Below are 21,192 nucleotides of genomic sequence, written 5' to 3'. Positions count from 1 at the left end.
AATCACAGCTTCCCAGGTTGCCCTGGACGGCTCCAGCCAAGTTGGATGGAAAGGAGACAGAACATGGAGGAACACACATGAGGGACTATGGGCCAGGCCTAAGGTCGCACACAACACTTCTGCTCACATTCCGTGGGAGGAAGCTTCTCCTCACAAGATGATGCCTAACAGCAAAACTGGCCAGAAAATGTAGTCTAGCTAGGTACCCAAAAATAAGAGAGGAAAAACAGATTTTGACAGACAGCTAGAAACCTCTTTCACGCCATGTATTCTATCCATAATTCTCATAAAAACCCTAAGAGGTAGTTATAATGATCCCCACTGGATTAAATAAGTTTCATAAGGGTTAGCTGCCTTATCTAAGATAAAGGCAGAGTTTTAATTCAGTTGTCTTCCAGGTGTGTGCTCGCATACACTCACATGTGAGCTAAGACAAATAAAAGGCGGCAGGGCCTTAATAAAACAAGGTCATTAGGGATATTAGCCATGTAAAGCGTTTCACACTACGCCTGCTATACAACAAGTGTGTAATAAAGGTTAATTACTACCACTAGCATTATTATTGCTGCAGCCTTGAGTTACGTAGCTCAAACTTCCATGTGCCCCAATCCTACAGATAATTTATCATGGCTTGTGTGTCAGAAGCGTCACCTACCTTCCCTCCTCCCCTTCTTTGGCCTCTGCTGAAGTTGGCAAAACTACACTGAAGCCAAGGGACCCAATCAACATCCCTTCCCTTTCCTCTTTACACACAGTCTCCACTCCCTTATAAGTTCCCAGCATCTTGTCTTCCATCACTTAGAACTCAATAAATGCCTGTTTAAACAATTTCCAACAGGCATACAGAGTAATAAAGGAATTGTCTACCTTTTTTAACTTCTAACTCCAATATCATTCTACCTCTAGAAAATCTCTTTCCCTTTCCTCCTGCTTTCTCCCTCCTTCTATTTTTATCATCCTCTTAATTCCATTTGCTTTTCCAAACAACAATCCTCGTGGCTCGCAGGCCGAAGTATGAACTACCCTTCTGTATTCAGGCCGAGATGGACTCCCAGGGCATCACTTTTTCCTCCACCTTTGTGTCCACTAGCCACTCCATTTTTATTTCTTTGCATATTATATACATAACCTTGGATTTACTCCAAAATTTTAAGTAAATCATTGGGACATTTAACTGTTTGAAAAAAGAGGACTCATGACCCACATCAAACCACCCCTGAGTCCTCACATGACTGTTAATAACTAATGGTCTAGCTGAAATTGCAAAAAGCCATAATTACAATAATGATGGTGGGGAATGAAAACGTTAGCAAGAAACACTGAAAAAAAGTAACTGAGAGGACTTAGGATCTGTTGAATATTGAAGAGGAGTTAGAGGTGACCCCAGGATTTAAAGCTTGGGGTGGTCTAGTGAACCAATAGGGGTGATGGAGCTGTTGGCTGGAATTATTAACTGGGGAAGGGAGGAGAGTTGGGGGAGGCAAGTAATGAACCTGCTCTAGACTGGCTGTCCGTGTAGTGTTCACAGAACTCGTAGCAGAATACGGCTCTGGTAGTTGCATACACGGACTCTGGGCTACGAGAGAAATCTGTCCCAATAACGTGTGAAGCATCAAGAGGGAAAGCTGGAGAAATACAATGACAGAACTTCAGAAATGCTGACATTGAGAGGGCATGAGAAAATATGGTAGATGAGAACAGAGAATAAAATGTCTTGAATCCCTACTCTGTACCCTGCTCTGCGTTGCTCTACATTGGACATCCTTCCCACACTTTCCTCCACTTCTATTCTATTGACTCTGCACTCAGAACATCTCATGCATGTTGCTTCCTTCCAACTAAGCTGCTAATTCTTGGGAGACGGTTCTTGCTTTTTACGTGCTCTTACACGCTCTACACTTGCATAAAGAATGTACTAAAAAAAGCACTTATCACATGAGTCACTGCTTGAGACTTCATCTGTGAAAGGTGAACTTGCACGCTGACATATAGCCTTGCCAGGACTCTAGTACGATGCAGCATGGAGGACTGGGGTGGTATTTAGTTGTTTTATAGGCATATCACTCCCAAAAGGATTTCTACTTTAACAGGATTTTCTGAAGTGGAAATAGTTTTCCAACTTACTGGAAATAGGCCTACCTGATTTCTGCCATCTTTTTGATGCCCCAAAATCATATCCAAGGTCGACGTTACTTACTGGCTCTGTGGTAAATGGGGAAATTACTTAACCTCTATACGCCTCTTTTTCCTCTTTTGTAAAGGGACTAAGAGTGATACAACCCTCATAGGGTTGTTATGATGATTAAGCAATTTAATAAATATAAAGCACAGAAAAATTGGCAAATAAGAGCATAATAAATGTTAGCTATTATGACTGATTTTTAGTCGTTTTCCTCATCTGCTGCAGGAAGTGAGGTAAATACGTTACTTCAAAATACAATTACTCAACATCTTAAATTAAGACAAACCTAAAAATGGACACAATCGCTTGCTGTTGATGTATTTGAAAGTGAGTTGTATTCAACTGTCTCCGACTGAGTCATGGAGGGTTCTTTTATCGGTCTCATTTTGGGGCCATATTTAGAGCTTCTTTAGCAAAGACTCACCTAGTCCAGGAGAAGGAAGCAGATGTGACAGATCAGAAAAGGAAGGCATCTATCTGCTGCCACTGAGGAAGGAGGAGGAGCCCTTTGGCGATGTCCTTACCACATACTGACAGCAAGCCCCGCTCCACATTGACCCTGTCCCAAAGGGAACAATATCCTTCTTAGGTTATGCCTTCAGTGACAGAGACATCCTTATTGGGGCACCTTTGTGCACTGTCCACTCTTTTTTGATGGCCAATAGACCAGTGGTGAGTCTCTGTAGGAAAAACTCAGAATGGAGGTTAGGGCAATGCTATATATCGCCTGGTTTAAGAATCTAATCTGTAGATGGGGTTGAGAGAACTGTTTCTAGGACCTTTGCCAGCATCATTTTCCTAGCACAGGGGTTGGCTAGCTCAGTATCTCTCAGCTGCAGAGGAATTCAGCCCTAAAGTGCAGAAGGCGGCAGGTTGTCTGGCCGGCATGGTGACATCTGGAATTCACCATCTTATTTAGACCCTTTGACAACCCTGTGAGGTAGTCATTATTCCATTTTATAGGCAAGGAAACTGAAGCTCGGTGAGATTCCGTAACTTGCCCCCAGTTAAACAGCTGGCAGGAAACGGAGGCAGCATTCAAACTCAGGTCTATTTTAGCCTCTGGATCTGACCTTAAGGGAATTCTAAATGGGAGGGTTAAAGTATGTGTTTGGAGAACCGTTATGAAATTTTCTGGAATGCATTTCCACTGAAATTTTCACCTGTCCTGTTCTGTATTTTTTTTAAAGTATATAGCATATTTCCAGAAGAATTTGAGGAGTAAACATAGGACAGAAATACAGAAAATCACATTATGTATGTACACACACACACACATAAATGTGTTATGTGTATTATGTATAATCACATTTAACATTTAATTTGTAATAATTATATATGTAAAAGTATATTATTCATACATCTGCAGCTATATTCAAATGCAACATACCAACCATCCTTTTTCTTTTTTCCAGTGACTCAGATGTAGCCCACCAAATAAAGATAGAACCCAGTTAAAGCCTAGAATGCTAGACTGACTTAGAGACGACTGCTAAAACCTAGGACTGATTTTATTCTTTTAGATCCCCAGCACCCAGCCTAGTGCCTGAAACACAAAAGCTGCTTAATCAAAATCTGTCGAACATTTGTTGAATTTGTTCTTAACTCTTTTAAATATTCACTCCAAGGTTCTGCTAAACAAGAAGCTTCCTTCCTGTGCTAATACACAATCTGATTTGTAAATACTCTGTTTACTGCAAGTTTTCAAGAACACAGCTTTCTTGTGCAAGAGCCAAGGTGGAAAATCTTTTATAATCTTTCAAAGGTAATTCATTCATTCAGCAAACATTTGGCTGGTAGCAGGAATACTAAGATAAAAGGCAGTGTCGCTGTCCTCCTTGCGTAGTGAAGGAGACAAACCGGAGTGCAAATTCAATATAGCATGTGAGCGCTACGACAGAGGGTGTATGTGGGGGTCCCAGACCATGGGGACTCAAGGAAGGAAAACAACCAACTCAATTTAGTCTGAGGTTATTAAAAACAAAAGAAATTTGATTTAGTGAATATTAAAAATACAATTGAATCCCCTAATGGGCCCAGTTAGGGAAGGGTATTTTGGATATATTAGAAGAAAGTGCTCTGTGGAAAGTCAAGGGAGGAGGGAAAAGAAGAGGCAGACCCAGTTGGAGAATATCTCCTATGTTGGGAGAAGGGAAAAAAAAAAAAAAAACCAGCAAAGTCATCTCCATGGGTATTTAATTTCTTATTACATTCCAATTTGTAGATGTCATTGACATTCTAGTGAGACCTTTAACTTCTGATGACGGTTTTTTAGTTCTTCCTTATCCTGTAAACCCAGAGCAGCTCTGCTCTGAATCAAACAGTCCCAGCATTTAGCAAATCAGTATCAGGTGAAATGGTGGACAAATTAATACCCCTCTGAGAGTTTGAAATTTTATGCTAGACCTGGCTCAATTCTACATGCTCATTCATTCCCTAAAGTCCCTCCTACTGAACACCCCGCCCCCTTCAATCAAGTGTACCTGTATATAAATACCACTCCATTGACCAGAAGAATGCATGTCTGGAATAGAATTTGTGGCTCAGAAACTCACTCCAGAAACAATGCCCTGAAAACCCCCAGTATCTCACAAAGGCACATCTCCCCTTCCTTTAAGGAAACATGGAATTTCATGCACAAAAGAGACCTTAAAAGTCATCTTTTCTATCCCCCAATCATAGAATCATACCAGTCATCTCTACTCTTTCCTCCTCCATAGGCGTCTTGTCAATTCAAAAACTTCATCTGGGAGCCACAGGAAGCTAGGAAATGCTGCGACCCAGAGAAACACAGCCAAAGGCATCCAGAAGCTATTAGTATGGCAGACCAAATATACGTATATGCCCTCTATATGCTGTGTATTAAATGTGAAACTCCCTGGAATAAAAGCCTAACTCACAGACAAGTGAGCCTTGGCTGAAATTTGGGCATGCTGCCTACAGAAAAGGGGTGAAAGACACCGAAGACAAGTGTCATCTCCTTTGCAGTTCTGCAGATGCCATTTCTGGATCTGACTACTTTTCCTCCATCTACCCATCCATCCACTAAACATTTACTGAGTATCTATTACATGCCAATTTACCACTAGATGCCAAAGATACAAAGACAGATGAATAAGGTACCATCAGGAATTCAAAGTCAAGTTGGGGAAGCAGACAACGACCACATACCCCCATCAAAAAAAGAGCAATGACAAAACAATGTAATTCCTTTAACTGACCAATCAAATAAGTCTTGTGAGAACTAGAAGGTAGGAAAATTTCAATGAGAAAGAAAGGGAGTCTTTCCAACAGGGATGCAGGGTTTTTAAAATCAAGTGCCTCACTCCCCTTGGTTTAATTTAATTGAAATCCTCTATTATGCTTTTCACATCCAACCCTGCGTGTGATGTGGAAAAAGGTCTGGTGGGGTGTTACTACCATTCTTGTAAAGAGCCTTGCAGTCAAAACCAGCTCCATCCCCATCACATGAGGTATTAGAAACGAAGAATCTCCAGCCCCACTCAAGATCTTCCCATGAAGAATTTGAACAAGATCCCCAGGGGACTCATCTGTGCATGAACATTTGAGAAGCGCTATCCTAAAAGATGAGTAGAGCCTCATCTCTGGAAATAAGCTTTCCACAGAGTCAAGATCTCTCACCCAAGAAGAACTGCATTCAATGTCTACATTGAACATTTCCCAAACTTTCTGATCTCAGAATCCCTTTGCACTCTTAAGAGTTATTAAAGCTACCAAAGAGATTTTGTTTATGTGGGTTATAGCTACCAACATTTACCATACTAGAAGTTAAAACCAGGAAATATTTGTCAGTGCATTTTAAAACAATAAATCTCTACATGCTAACATAAATAATTGTCATACAAAATAACTGCCTTTTCAAAAAAAATTAGTGTGTAGAGTACCATGGTTTTACATATTTGCATATTTTTCAGCAACTGGTTTAATAGAAAACAGACGGAATCTCATATCTGCTTCTGCATTGTAGCTGTTGCCATATTACACATCAAGGAACCCCTGGACTCCACTGTATCCTCAAAGAACGAGAGAGAATCAATTCTACTTTAGCATTATTATGAAAATACTTTTGGCCATATAGGCCACAAGATTACACTTTGAGAGCAGCTGATCTATCACATGCCTACAGCTCTCCTCTCCTCACAAACCCTTTACCTGTTGCCTCTAAGAAAACGCCATCGCAGCTGGAATTGTGCCAATTGCAATGATTAGTCACCATTGCAAAGAAAATTCTTAACTGAAGCTATTGAAACAAAGAATGGTTTCTTAATGATATAAGTTCTTTGGATGTAAAGATTCCACACCCTCCCTTCAAAGACCAATCTAATGATCCTCACAGCTGCATGGTTAGCTTAGTCAAGTCAGGTAACCTTTTCAAACCTCACTGGTGATGGCATTGGCCACTCCACTTCACATAGGTATACTAAAAACGAAGGGAAGCTATGCAGAATAAAAAATACTATCAGTTATCAATACTAAATAAATGTTCTTACATATTTTCCACAGCAGCTCTTGCTACACATTTAACATCGGAAATGTGACTTTTTATTTAACTTTTCTTACTTATGATAAACCAAATCTAACTAGGGCCTTCTCTGTTTTACTCCGGCTTCCGCGTTAGATTTCTAGTTTATCTTTGCTACAATTTTGCCTCATTACCTCTCATTATCTTGTGCTCCAAGAACCTTATTTGACTAATTTATTGTCTCAGTAACCAAGGGAAAATTGGCCCTTCTTGTTCCTGAAGCAAACTTTAAGACAAAGTTCATACATCTAAGAAGGACCTTACTGATCATCTAGTCCAGCACTTCTCAATCTTTCCTGTATATAAGAATCACCATTGCTTGGAAAATTAAAGGGAGAGAAAAAGAATACCAGGGTCCCTCTCCAGACTAATTAAATCCAACTCTTAGATGTGGACCCAGGCTTTGGAATTTTTTTAAGGTCCATCAGAAGATTCTAAGGTGCACTCAGAGTTGAGAAACTATGATATAGTCCAAATATCCACTTTACAGATGGGGAGCAGAGATGGCCAAGAGGGGAAGGACGCTTACTTAGAATCACCAGGACAGAACTAGGATTTGAGTAACATCTTCTGGCCAAACAACATGACCAAGATTCTTCTAGTAATTCTCTTAATTCAGAGTTCTCAAAACACAAACAAAAAGTTGTTTATTCTCCTCCCCTTGCACCTGTCAAATAACTTTATGTTCTATACACAACAAAATAGATGCACCTACTTTTTAAAGATTTTATTCATTTGAAAGCAAGCTCTTGTGCGCACATGAGTGGGGGGAGGGGCAGAGGGAGAGGAACAAGCAGACTCCTCGCTTAACTCGGAGCCTGACGTGGGGCTCAATCCCAGGGTCCTGAGATCATGACCTGAGCCAAAGTCAGATGCTTAACTGACTGAGCCACCCAGGCACCCTGAAATGCACCATTTAAGTTTAAAGTTTAACAAGTTAGACAAGCATGTATGCTCATGTTACTACTTCCTCAATCTTGACATAGAACATTTCCATCATCCCAGAAAGTTTCCCCTTACCTCCTCCCCATCAGCATCCTCCATCCCAAACCCCGGGTGACAATTACTCTGATTTCTATCACTATTGATTAGTTTTTCCTGTTTTAGAACCTCATATAAATGGAATTATACAGTATGCATTCTTTTACTCAACATAATTTCTTAAAAATTCAACCATGCTCTATCCATAGTTTGTTTCATTTTATTGATGAGTCGAATTTCATCATATGGATATTTCACTTTATCCATTGGGTTGTCCCCAGTTTGGGGCTATTACAAATAAAGCTGCAATGAACATTTGTCTAAAAGTCTTTGGGAGGGTATACATTTTCATTTATCTTGAGTTAATATACAGGAATGGAAATACTGAGCCCAAGGTGGCCTGGGAGGCAGGATGTGTAAATCAAAGTGTTCCGACCCTGCAACCAGCCAGAGGTGGCTCTGCATACAAGTGGGGCTGTTTATGAACACGGAGATCAAAATACTTTACAGGCATGTCAAAAGGATTGGAGACAATGTATATGGAGTAGCTGGTAAATAAAAATATGTAATAAATGATAATAGGAACAACTAGAGATGGCACTGGTTTGGACTGGAACAAGATCCCTGAATTTCTCAGTGATGTGCTTTTCTACTCCTGCATACTGTTCACTTCCCCTCAACCCTCATCCAATCAACACGCCCCTTCTACCCCTACAAAACCCCAACACCCTCCCCTGTATTTAAGGTGAGGCTATAAAATACGAACTACCTTCTGAAATAATTTAGAAGTGTTCTTCGGCTTGTTCATTCTAATAATGTGTAGTTCTCTTTGACAAATGAACGGAAGGAAGGGAGAAAATCCACAGAAGGGAACTCTCAGCACATGAATTCAGGAAAGGAGAAATGTCTACCTTTTAGGCAATGTTGGGCTGAGATATTACCATGAGTGGTGAACCAAACCAACTGGTAGCAGTAAGTGAACCTGGCAATCATTTCTGGAAGATATGGCCCCATTTGGATTTAAGCCCTGTCACCTCGTTCTTCCTCCATCACTTACCTTTCCCTGTGCAACCTTTTCACTTGATTCCTTTAAGTGTTCAAATTAATGTCTTCTTTTTCTAGGTCTACCACCCCCTTCCTACTCCTTCTCATTCCTGTACCTCTCAGCACTCCTTCCACTTGTAGGACAGAGGAGCAAAATAAATGGCCAAGGGCCAACATGTTCTATCACATGCGCGTGCACACACACACACACACACCACCCTTATCCATGCTCATCTGTAAAAGTTGTGAATACTTAAGTTGACCAAGTGAATCATGAAAAATGCTATCATAGCATAAGAAGGCTCTTTCCTCTCACAAAACGTCTCCCCTCAGAGGGGCTTGTGAGAAGTGACCCACCACCACTGCGTTGACAAGCTCCAGATGTCACCAGCCCCCCTCGCTGAGATGGCTGCTGCTCATCACACCTCCCCTGGTAAACTTCCTCCCTGCTCTGCCCTCCAGGCTTCTCCCTGATAAAGAGCTTTCTAGAGCTCTTCAGCTAAATCCCAGGCCAGCAGACAGTGCTTCTGCCTCAGCCAATTTGAATGCACGCTGCCTCTGAGATTTCCTGAGACACTCTCAGCTGCTGCATTAAAACTGCATGAGCCTTCCTCGGGAGGCCTAATAATAGCACGTTTCATCTATGAGCCACTTTATAAACATTAAGTGATTAAGCCACCCACTATCTTCTCAAGCTCTGGGCTTCGGCACAGTGGACTTCACTCTCCACTGCCCTCAAATTACTCCAGCAGGAAAAAAATACAAAAAACAAAACAAAACAAAACAAAAACTGAAACCTGAAAGATCTTTTCTGGGTATTTTAGGTCAAGACATTAAGACCAAAGGCCTTGCAGTAACAACCCCTACTTCGGTAATAGTATGGAGGGGGAAGGTATTTAAATTCACGCTCCTTTGAAAAGAGACTGAATTGAGGTTCTCATTTACCAAGGCGAGATTAGCAGAGAGAAGAACCTGATTCCACGGTCTAGAGCAAGGTCACTGAACTAGAGCCCCTGGCACCAAATCCAGCCTGCCATCTATTTTTATAAATAAAGTTTTATTGGAAGACAGTCATGGAATCTATGGCTACTTTTGCACTGCATTATCAGTTGAGCAGTTGTGATGGAAACCAAATGACCCACAAAGCCAAAAAATATTTACCAGCTATCCCTATAGAAAAACTTTGCTGACCCGTGCAGGGTCTAAGGAACGTAAAGTTTATTCTCATCCTGTATATTCCCTAAATATCTTTAATCAATTCTCTTTCCCTTTCTGGGCTTTAGTTGTTACATCTGTAGACTGAATAATCTCTAAACTAACTGAGCCATCACCTTAGGCTCATTCTCTCATTGTTCTCTGAGTATTAGCATCTCATGTGTTAGCTTTGTCTCATTATTACAGCTGACTTCTTTGAGGGCAGGAATAGAGTTGTCTGTGTCTCACCGATCATTGTAGGCAGGAGGCTCTAGGCTGAGCCCTAAATCCTTCTGTGGAGTATAACTGAACTGACTTGAATCATATGGTTTGTTTTTTGTTTGTTTGTTTGTTTGTTTGCAGAGAGATCTCACAGAATGAAGTCTTGGAAGCGATCGAGGCAAATGTGTTCTCCAACCTGTCCAAATTACATGAAATGTAAGCAAGATCCTGTGGGGTTTGCTCATGATCGTTGGCAATAGCCTTATATTTTGTGTATATCCCTGGAAGGCCCTATCTCTGCTCAATCCTCTGATCTCTAGAAATTCATTTCAAGGGGCACCTGGGTGGCTCAGTCGGTTAAGCATCTGCTTTTGGCTCAGGTCATGATCTCTGGGTCCTGGGATCGAGCCCCACATGGGGCTCCTTGCTCAGCGGGGAGTCTGCTTCTCCCTTTCCCTCTGCCTTTCCCCTGCTCATGCACTCACGCACATGTGCGCGCGCACGTTCTGTCTCGAATGAATAAATAAAATCTTTAGGGAAAAAAAATTAATTTTAAGATGTCAAAGTCAGCCCAAAAGGCACTGTCATGCATCTCTCTGCCTGGTGATCCAGGTACCAGCCCAGAACCTAGTCTTGTCCTGCTTCCTCCCTCCCAGATTTTTTTCAATAATAGACCCAAGAACCTTGTTCTGTGACTGAAGATACCTCTAGCTCATCCTCTCCTTTAAAATTATTCCAAAGTCCAAAATAAAGCCCACATGATGTAGTTAAAGATAGGCAATCCTCACTTGAATACTAGCCCATGCCATGTATCACCATGAAATCTTGACCAAGATACAAAATCATTCCAAGACTTAGTTTTCTTACCTGTAAAATGAGAATAATAATAAAAGGGCATGGCATAGGATCACTGTGCTGAATAAAGGAGATAAATATAAATTAGATCTAACACCTCAACTGGCATAATGTATGTCATAACGATCCTTGGTTCCTTATAATAATCCAATTTGCTTTCTTGACCTTCTAGTTTTACACACCTGTCAATATTCATACCAGCCTATAATTACAATAAATTAATTCATAGACTCATACAATGTCAAGGCCAGGAGAGACTGGAGACTATCTGGTCCCAATTTTTCCAAAGTATATTCTGTTTATCATTAAATACTCAGAAAATTATTATTTTTTTTTTAAGGGAAACGATTCTATGGTCAAATAAGATTAGGAAACACTGGGCAAATAAAGTTAGATTCACATACTATAGGAAAACTCAGAATCTCTAACATGCAAACATATATTTAGAATCTCCAAGGAGGGTATTTTATTAAGGATTCTCAACCAGTATCACTGGAAAGGTTTCTTCTGTGGGGCACATATTAATATCTCACAAAATTCCCATGCAACACAGTTAGGAAAGCCACCAAACCACTTTCTTAGTATTACAGCCAAGGATGAAAGACACAGAGAAGTTGCAAGACTTATCTAAAGTCACCCAGCCAAATCCACAGCAGGATAAGGACTTGAAAATAAATCCCAATTCTGGTATTTTTTTTTAAAAAAAAAAAAAAACCTCTTAGCATTTGCGCACGCACACACACACACTCACACATATATGTACATATATACACACACATTCACATAATTCATATATCTGTTTAGCAGGGACACTCGGTCTGTCTGTACTGTCAGACTGCTCCTTCCCTTTTCCTTCCTTCTACCCACTCTGCCTCCCACCCGCATTATTCCCTCAATGTCATTAAACCTCTGCAACTGATGCCTTCCCTCTCTCTCCCCCATTGCCCTCCTGTTCCTTCCTTTCTGCTCTGTTTGGTCTCTCCTTATCCTAGTTGGGAAGAGAGAGTTGACCAGGGTCTCAGACCCACAGGGAATGTCAAAGAAATGAGCCAAAGGGCAGCCGGCTCTCTGGGCGGGGTCAAGCAAGCATCCCTCTCTGTGGTTCAGTGGGCTGCGGAGCTAATACAATGGCTCTTTCATCTCTTCCCCGCACAGAGAGGTGCTCACCCCCATGTAGCACTGACCGTACTTAAAATAATTAATTACCTGGTGCTTGGATCTGGGTAGCTACAGGTTACTGCAATATAAAAGCTAATGAAACAGGGAGGAAGTAATTAGCACAGAGCATGTCTGCAAATATACATTGATCCAGCAGGATGAGGCAAGGGCAGTCTCTTTCTGTCGGAGTCCAAATATGAGCATGCTCACCTCCCGACTACTGATCAGGACACAGCAGAACCAACGAGGGCTGACGTCACCACTTCTCGTGAGCTGTGAGAGTAGCCTTGGTCTACGGCATGCAGGCAATCACCAGCACGTTCCCAGCCACTGTCTGCCACGATTTCTTGGTTAAAATCAGAGATGTCCCCTGCTTTTCACCGGATCTTTGTTTTCCTTTGCCTCTTTACTTTTTCCCTAATCTTCTGCCCTTTACCCTTTCCCTTCCTCCCATCTCCTTTTCACCTTCTTCTGTTGTTTTCCATCCCCGGCTCTCTTGCCTCCAGACCAGACAAAAATCTCTTTTCCCCATATTAGTCTCATCCCTGCCCTCTTAGCCTCCTCAAGGAGGTCTCTGTGAGACACTTCCTGGTTAGAGATGCAGTATGCTGGGTGAAAAGGGTACACTCAACCAGCGCTTTGTTCGGCTTTGATTAACAGGTGCCAAGAGGACATCAGTTACGAAAGCCAAATGGGTTAATATTTAGTTTGCACAGATTAGTGTAGTAAAAGCACTGCGTGCGGTCTCAACTCTTTGTTGAAATGATGGATGGAGAGGTGGATGACTGATATACCCTTTGCTTAATGTGAAAAATACTACAGCATTCCTTAATGTTGAGTTCATGTGCGTGTTCTTTCCTGTTTTACAGTAGAATTGAAAAGGCCAACAACCTGCTATACATTGACCCTGATGCCTTCCAGAGCCTTCCCAACCTCCGATATTTGTAAGAACTCTTATATTCTGTTGCCCCCTCTATAAACAAATTGTGTATTTCTGTTTCAGCAAAACGTCCACTTGCTACTCCAGGGAGAAACTGCTTTTTATAATAGATGTGAGTTAACACAGACGGGGGGAGACACTTGCTGGTGAATTTTATTTTAGTTTAGTAAGTGAGTTCCACTAATATCACTGCATTTTTGTTTTCATTTACTAAAACAGACATTTGCATTAATGGAATTGTCACATGGACCTCTTGCAGAACTCAGTCATAATTTCGTGTTAATAAGATGCAGCCAGAATTTGTGCTAGCATTTAGCTTGTGACCTTGACCTCAAAGACATCTCGTCTGTTCCGCATATATGCATTTTTCTCTGATACATTATGGTGTTTTATTTTGTAAGTTTTAGTTAATAACAGACACGGTATTTCATCAGCCGAGAGATTCCTAGCGTTTGAGCTTCCTCCTTTGGGCCTGCCCCATCAGCAAAAACACTGCTGCTTCCATTCAAATGGCTTCCAAAATAGCTGAGTGCTTGAGAGCCCACAGTGCTATGATAGGACCCCATAAAATCCCAGGTAAGAACTTGGGCTAGAAGTCACACTAAGCCCATATACTAGTCACTTATCACAGGCAGAACTTAATCTCTATGGCTTATTTCCCTGTCACACCAATGAAAATAATGATACATGTGTATCAGTTACCTAGTAACATAATAATGTATAACCACCACCACCCCAAAAAGTGAGTTTTAAAGCAACAGCTCTTTATTGTCTCTCATCTGTCTGTGAGTTGATCCGTGGAATGGGTCTGCTGACCTGGACACTGTTTGCCTGACCTCAGCTAAGCTCACTTAAGTAACTACAGTTAGGTGGCATGTCAACCAGCGGCTGGCTGCTGTCTATGGTCTCAGTTGAGAGGCCAGGTCTCCACCAAGTGGTGCTCATTTCCAGCAGGCTAACATAGGTTTGCTCTACTGGCAGTCTGGGGTTCCAACAGAGAGAGCTCAAGCTTGCAAGCCTCTTGAGACCTACACCCTGGATTACCACATTGTCTCTTCTAGAGCATTTTACTGGCCAAAGGGACTCATGAGGCCAGCCCTGATTCAAGAGTAATGAACCACACTCCATTTTGTTATGGGAAAAGCTGCAAAGTCACAAAATAAGGTGTGTAGATACAAGGAAGGATAAGGAATTGAGGCCATCTTTGCAACCAGTTTAAAGTATGTAAAAAGTTTTACACGCTGCCTGTCACGTGGTAAATGCTCATGTTAGTATTCGCTGCTAGTGATACTTTGACCCTAAATTTTGATCCACAAGAACCGGAGTTTGCAGGTAAAATGAGCAACAATGGGCCATTGTATACCTCAGCTCCAACTAAAGGAATAAAAGATTTAACAGAATAGAATCTATATAACATGGAATTTCCTCTCGCTGATAGGAGCCCTGGAAAGGATCTGAGAAAGAATCAAGGTTGTTCACTCCTGAGTTAATGTCAGAGGCAGGACCGGCTTCATTGGCATGCTGCCCATGCAGTCACACAGGGCTCCATGCTCAAAAGCACCCCTCCTAGAGGGCCTCCCACTAGGTTTCATTCCCTGCTGCCACTGTCGTGAAATACTTAAACATTGCTTTTTAACAAAGGGCCCTGCATTTTCATTTTGTACTCTGCCCCACATACGTAGCCACTCAGGCTCAGAAGTCAGGGTTAGGACCTCTTCTAGTTTTAGACCTGGGGGTCTTGGCTCCCTAAATGGACTTTGCTGTACCGCCTGCCGAAGCTAACCTGGACTAGGCACACAAGAGTAGAGGAAATATGGGTTAACAGAGAAGGTGTGGGCCTTAGAATTAAACTAAAACTTCATCTTCACCCCACCATCTACTCTTGGGACAATTGCTGGACTTCCGAGATGCATTCGCATAGGACCCTGAGGTGAGATTTAGGTATGAAAATATTACATAAACTATGAAGTATTCAAAAACATTAATAAATGTACTGAGTATTTTGCAGGATGATTATTTCTGCCCAAAGTCTACCAGTCCACTCTCAGGAAAAGTCCATTAAGGGCTGATTAAGAGTTATGGTGGCCACCAAGACCTTCATCTTTTACCTACACTGTTTGTCATGAGTTCAAAAAGACAAGTTTGGGAAATGCCTTTACATTTCATGGAGCAGTACAGAAAAGAAAAAAAAAAACTCTATATGATGGCAGAAGGACTGGATTCTGGGTAGGATACTGATATTTATTAGGTAGACAGCAAAGTACCTTCTGTAAGCCTCAGTTTCCTTATCTGTAAATAGGGTGGGTTGTGAAAAACAAATAAGATTATGCCTGTAAAAAAAACATTGCCAATTGTTTTTCAGTACACAAACTATAAATAACCATTCAAATAGGAGTGCCTGGGTGGCTCAGACGGTTAAGCATCTGACTCTTGATTTTAGCTCAAGTCGTGATCTCAGGGTTGTGAGTTCAAGTCCTGCATTGGGCTCCTCTTTCCCTCTGCCCCTCCCCCTTTCCTCTCATGCGCACGTTCTCTCTCTCTCTCAAAAAAAAAAAAAAAAAAAAAAAGGCTACACAAACATAAAATTATTAGTGCCTGTTACCCAGCTGGCTTATTTCATTCCTTCTTTTCTTCTTTCCCTCCCAATGTCCATCTTCCCTTCTTTCACTCCCTTTCCTCTTAGAAGAAGTCTGAATGGAATATGGGGACCACAGAGCCTTCAATAACAGAATAAAATCATGTTACGGCATGCAAAGGCATCCGCAGGAGGACTGCCACTCACACACATGTAATGAAAAGCATTCCTGCAGAGGATAGATCCAAAAAGAAAACCACCCCTTCACATACATAGTCCATAGCGCTTGATAATAGCAGCACACTAGTAGCCTGGATGGTGGGCTGGGAGCAGGTGAATAAGGGATGAGGAATCATTGCAAAGTTTGACATCAAGAGATCTAGAGTTAGACTCAATATTGGCCCACACCTTATGGCCAACACCATTCACTCTTATTAATAAGGACCCTCAGCCTTCCCTCTAGGGTGTGAGAGCTGGGGAGGAGCTCGGGAGGATGTGGGCATGGAAGGCACAGCCCCAGCGGGGAGGAATGGGAACTTTGACCAAATAGGCCAGGCTATGACTTTGACTATGACTTTAGGCAGAGACCTAAATCTATGCCATCACTCATCAAATCCATCTCCCCCCACCCCGCTTTGTGTCCTTTTCTCACTTTGAGGTGTTGAGTAGTCCCCAGTCCCACCTGGCTCCCCCATCAAGTTCAGACAAAGCTGTAGGTGACCAATTCGAGCCACATCCTTTCATAAGAGGAGGTTATTGTTCTCAGAGCATTTGAGAAAAGAATTTGTAAGCAATTTGGAGGAACTATGTCATTGTCAAAGTATACTCCTTGATTACGCTGAGAAAAATATTTATATAATTCTACAGTGAGCAAAATTCTTTCACATCCACTGCCATGCTGATCTCCATCAGGAAGTTAAGAAGAAGAGTGTTCCATCTTAAGTCTTTTGACTTATTGCCAAGGGTGGGCTTTTCCTAGCTACACATTCTTCTTTCGTATATGGCACATGGTGACCCTGGGAACCCCAGCAACTCTGAACTCCAGAGGCACTTCTGCTAGCAATACTTCTCTTCAGGGCTCAGGCTATGGCCCTTAGAAAAATTCTCCATACTGATATCTAAATTAGTTGGACCTCGAAGCTGAAAGAGTCCGTAATGGAAACAAAGCCCAGCTGAGCTTCCTTCTCCTTCCACGTTTATTTGCGTCTGAGCAGCAGTCATAAACGGCCTCACAATCCAGCAGCCAGGTAGAGGTAGATGGCAACGATTTCAGATATTCTTTGGGATGATGAACTACTTGCTTCAAGGCAAAGAAGAAACACAAAATGGATGAAGGAATCCAGAGGGGACCAGTAGGATTGAATAGTTGCTTATTTCCTGAAACCAGGATAAATGTTTATCATCACAGCCACCAAAGCAGGAAATTACAAGGGGTTAGAGGTAAGTTTCCATTTGACTTGAGCATCCCAATTGTCACACACATGCACGCGTGCACGCACACACAGAAATGTTGTTTTGAAATTTTCAGCATTGATTCCATTTCATGCTGATCATTTGATGGTACAGAATTTAAGACAACTAGAAATCAACGTTCTTCATCACTGCCTACATACTTCACTGAGGAGCCTAAGTGGCTAGAAAAAAACTCATGAATAAAGAAATGTACTTTGACTAGAAGAATATACATCAAAGGATTCATCTGGGTGCATTTTTTAAGTCAATATTGTATTTGCAGGCGATATTTCTTTCTTTACTGCTCTGCCTTCCTGGAGCTGACCTTTTGTGTATGAAAGATTATCTATTGATCTGTAAATAAGGTTTACGCAATAGTCTCTCGCCTTTGCATCCTGTCAATGCAATTCTCAGGCAGCTGGATGTTGCTCTTTACTTCTCAATAAACCCTAATTCCATCTTAGCAAACCCTTCACACGGCGGGGGAGGGCCCCTCCCCAACTGACAACCATCTTCTACTCACAGGCAGGTCTGTTAGACCCTCCTTAGGCTTCCTGTTAACTGTAGCCACACCATCTGCTTTCTCCAGCCAGGGATAACTCCAGGAGAGTCCTCAAGGGGACTCACCCTAGCAATTCAGGTTGTTTCTTCCCCAACCCTCCCCTAAGTCCCTCACTCTGTTCTGTATTTCTCCCTCATTTCGTTTAGTAGGAGTAATGAAAGTAGTTTCTCTGATGATACAAGTTGAACCATATGTCGGACATCTCCAAGGACAGACATTAGGGACTCAGGAAGCAGCACAGAGTAGTGCCACCTGTCTGGGCTCAGGTCTTGGCTCCCACCCTTCTCGTCTGTGTGACCTTAGGTAATGGTCTTAATTCTCTAAGTCTCAGTTTTCCTCTCAGTAAACCAGGAAAAACATTACCTGCACCTTTGTATTGTATGAAAGAAGTTACTGAGAACAATGACTGACATTTAGAAAATCCTCAATAAGTGTTATTAAATTCTTATTAAACACTTGACCCTGTCATTTACAGCTAAGAGAGCCCACACAGGAGACTTCACCTCCTTGTACCACAGTTCTCACCTACGCTTAAAGAAAACAGTAATACCTCCCTCTTGAGATTGTTGCGAGGATTAATTTGATGATGATAATGACAGTAGTGGTGATGGTGGGATATTTTCCCCCTCCAGTATTCCTAAAATTTTTGAAAGCCTTTTTAACTTTTTCCTTTGCGAAGAATCTACTGACCAGTATTCAAATGTGAAAAACAAAAACATTATTTGTGCTTCTCAAAGGAAAGAGGCATCCTTCTTACTAAACTCCTGACATATCCAGAAAGGGCCTTCAAACAAGCAAAAAACTTCACTATCCTTCAGAGTTCTAATGGAGAGCTCCTGACCACTCCTCTTAATGTTTATTTTCAATACTCGTTGTCCACAATATCCCTTTGCCATCTCCATAAAAATTAATTCCAGTTCTTCACACCACCAGCTGGTAGGATACTGCTTCCCACTTTTACGTTGATTTACAGTTTAATTCCTTTTATCATACTTTATGGCATCTGAACCTCACAGCAATCGAAGAAGTAGGCAGGGTAGTAGAAGTCCACGCATTTTGCAGTAGTAAGCTGGCCTTGCCTGTAGTCCCTGATTGCAGGGCTCTCCTGACAGGAATGTGCAATGTCCCTATGAATTGGAGTATTCTGGGTATACAGCAAAGTCTGGCTCTCTGTTCTGATGGGAGAAGGACCATATGAGGGTTCAGTTTTAGAAGTTATGGCAGCCATGTACACAGAGGAAAGGATTGGTGCCTCCCCTTTTCTTCTCCATGATTTTGGATGTGAACAGGCCAGTACATAAAAACTCATTCATTCAATCACTCAACAATCATTTACTGAGGTCATACTATAGTCTAGGCTTTGCAGTAGTTTTGGGGTATACAAAAGATACGAAGATAAATGAATTTCCTGCCGTTATGGAGCCTTACATTCTAGTTGAAGAGACGACGTTGGATAATGTTAGGTGGTATAAAGAAAGATAAAGCAGGCCAAGCAGAGAGTAATGTTTTAGAAACGGGGCGGTTGAGAAAGGGTGGAGGGGATGGCCTTGCGGGAGATACAGGAGACATCTATGGACAGCGGTCAAGGAGCTCAGTCTTCCGTGGAGAAAAGGCTAGCCAGCATCCATTAATCCTTGGCAATAACACATCTGTAGAGCTGTGTGGTACTGGTCACATATGAGCGGACTAACCCAATGCCTTAGGCTCCAGTAGTCAGGGGACGCTTCATGGGGGTAGGCAGCCCTTAGCTGCAACTTAAGGGATAAATAAAATTTGGAAAGACAGAAAAGAACGAATTTCCTGTGAAAAAAAGAGATGAGCAAAGGCATTTAAGGTAACAGGACCACAGAGCAGGCAGATGACGGGGAGAACTGAGTCCCAGCTAAAAAGAAGATACTCACTGAGGTGTAGGACTGCATTAAGATAGATTGGGTTTGGTTAAGATTAGAAAAAGGAAATTAAGGCAGGGGAGTTCAGGCCTACTACCGTGGTAAAGAGTAAGCTATAAAAGATTTTGAGCAGCAGAGTGACAAGAAGATAATGATTTGGGCTATAGATTGACCAGGAGCCGGGTACAGACTATACACTCAAGGGAGACCTGCTAAGGGGCAACTTCTGTAATCCCAGGGTACAGTAATGGTAGCACCTGGAGGATTGGGAAGGTGTGGTTCAACTGGGGACACATTTCCAAAAAGGAGGTATGTGATTGATGTCTAGGTGAGACACGGACCCAAGTGACTGCACTGATTTTTGCCCCACACCTCTAATAACCCTCAAAGCCTTCCTTCCCCCGTGCCTCCCCTAAGCACCTCCCACATAGAACCATCCTGCAGATGGGGCCAGAAGTCCTTTTACACAGGGGCTGGTGATTATTGGAAAGAAATTATTAGCTATCTCCCTAGCTGTCTGTTGTAAGGATCTAAGGATGTTGTCATGACTACAGAAATGTTTCAGCACAATAGAAATTATACAATTGCTTCTTTCATCAGTTAGGTGTCTAGCAGAGCCAACTCTGCCTGCCATTGTCAATGCTAGCAAAATATGGCCAGATTTTCTTCTGAAATGCTCAAGTTCAGGATGAGACTTCAGCCTGACCATGTAAGCTCAAGGAGGGCAAGAACCTCCTCTTAACCAAGGGCTTGACCATCAAGAAGGTGATGTTTTCATACTGCTCACCTCCCCTCCTCATTCCTCTAACCTGTTCACTGTGTTTTCTCCTACAAGAAGCCCAGGTCTTTTCCATCAGCAAGACTATTACTTGACCCATCAGTATACATCAATATGTTCAGGTCTTGATGTTCTTCTTCCTAGAAGAATTTCCAGTTTTAAAAGAGAGGCCTAGAAAAGGCAATGTGAAACCCAAGAATTGATAAAGACAGACTCTAAGTATGGAGCTTTCTGGAGGGGGAGGTAAGTCCCAAAGGATCCACTCCAATAGCATCTAGGCGACCATACTCAACTCACTTGCAGAGTCTCTGAATTATATTTCCATATGAGGTAGTTGTGTCCTCACCTCATTAACTTTGAAATAAGTCCTGCCTGTCATCACCAGAAGTCAGACGTAAAGACAAGTCTAGCAAGGGTTCAGAGAGAAACAAGTCTCAGGTGAGCTGTGTGAAGCTCAGCCCTGATTTCTTGCTCAGTGCTAGCATAGCTCCCACTTCCCCCGACAGTGATGACTGATCCTTTCAGGTCTCAGCTTCTTCATCGGCAAAATGGACATAATATGCTTAAAGAGGTTACTGAGAAGAGGAAACTGGACTACACATCCTCTAAGATCTCTTCTAACTCTCCAGTGCTTAGTGTCTCAACTGCGATCCTCACAAATCTGGGGCCCCCCGGTGTTGCTGCCGGTCCTCAGACCCAGCACGAGGCGAAGGAGAAATTCGCTCTGCAAGATGGGAAAATACAGCGTCCTATGGAACACTCTACTTCCCAGATCAGGCTCTTCTTCCCCAGGATTCATGTAGACCTTTCAAGTGCT

At 42.1% G+C, this 21,192-nt stretch overlaps 1 protein-coding gene across 1 annotated transcript in view; it reads left to right on the top strand.

The window, feature by feature from the left end:
- FSHR (follicle stimulating hormone receptor) overlaps positions 1 to 21,192 on the top strand; it is a 165,509-nt gene that overhangs the window by 104,341 nt on the left and 39,976 nt on the right. Inside the window, exons 3-4 of the mRNA XM_045788387.2 lie at positions 10,308 to 10,382; positions 13,049 to 13,123. Of these exons, the coding sequence (XP_045644343.1) occupies positions 10,308 to 10,382; positions 13,049 to 13,123 (150 nt within the window). The remainder of the gene's footprint in view (positions 1 to 10,307; positions 10,383 to 13,048; positions 13,124 to 21,192) is intronic.

This window comes from Ursus americanus, chromosome 7, assembly GCF_024610735.1.
Source record: "Ursus americanus isolate L20-20 chromosome 7, mUrsAme1.1.p, whole genome shotgun sequence".
Classification (NCBI taxonomy): Eukaryota; Metazoa; Chordata; class Mammalia; order Carnivora; family Ursidae; genus Ursus; species Ursus americanus.
Note: the sequence above shows the minus strand (reverse complement) of the source record. Positions and strands in the feature narration are given on the sequence as shown.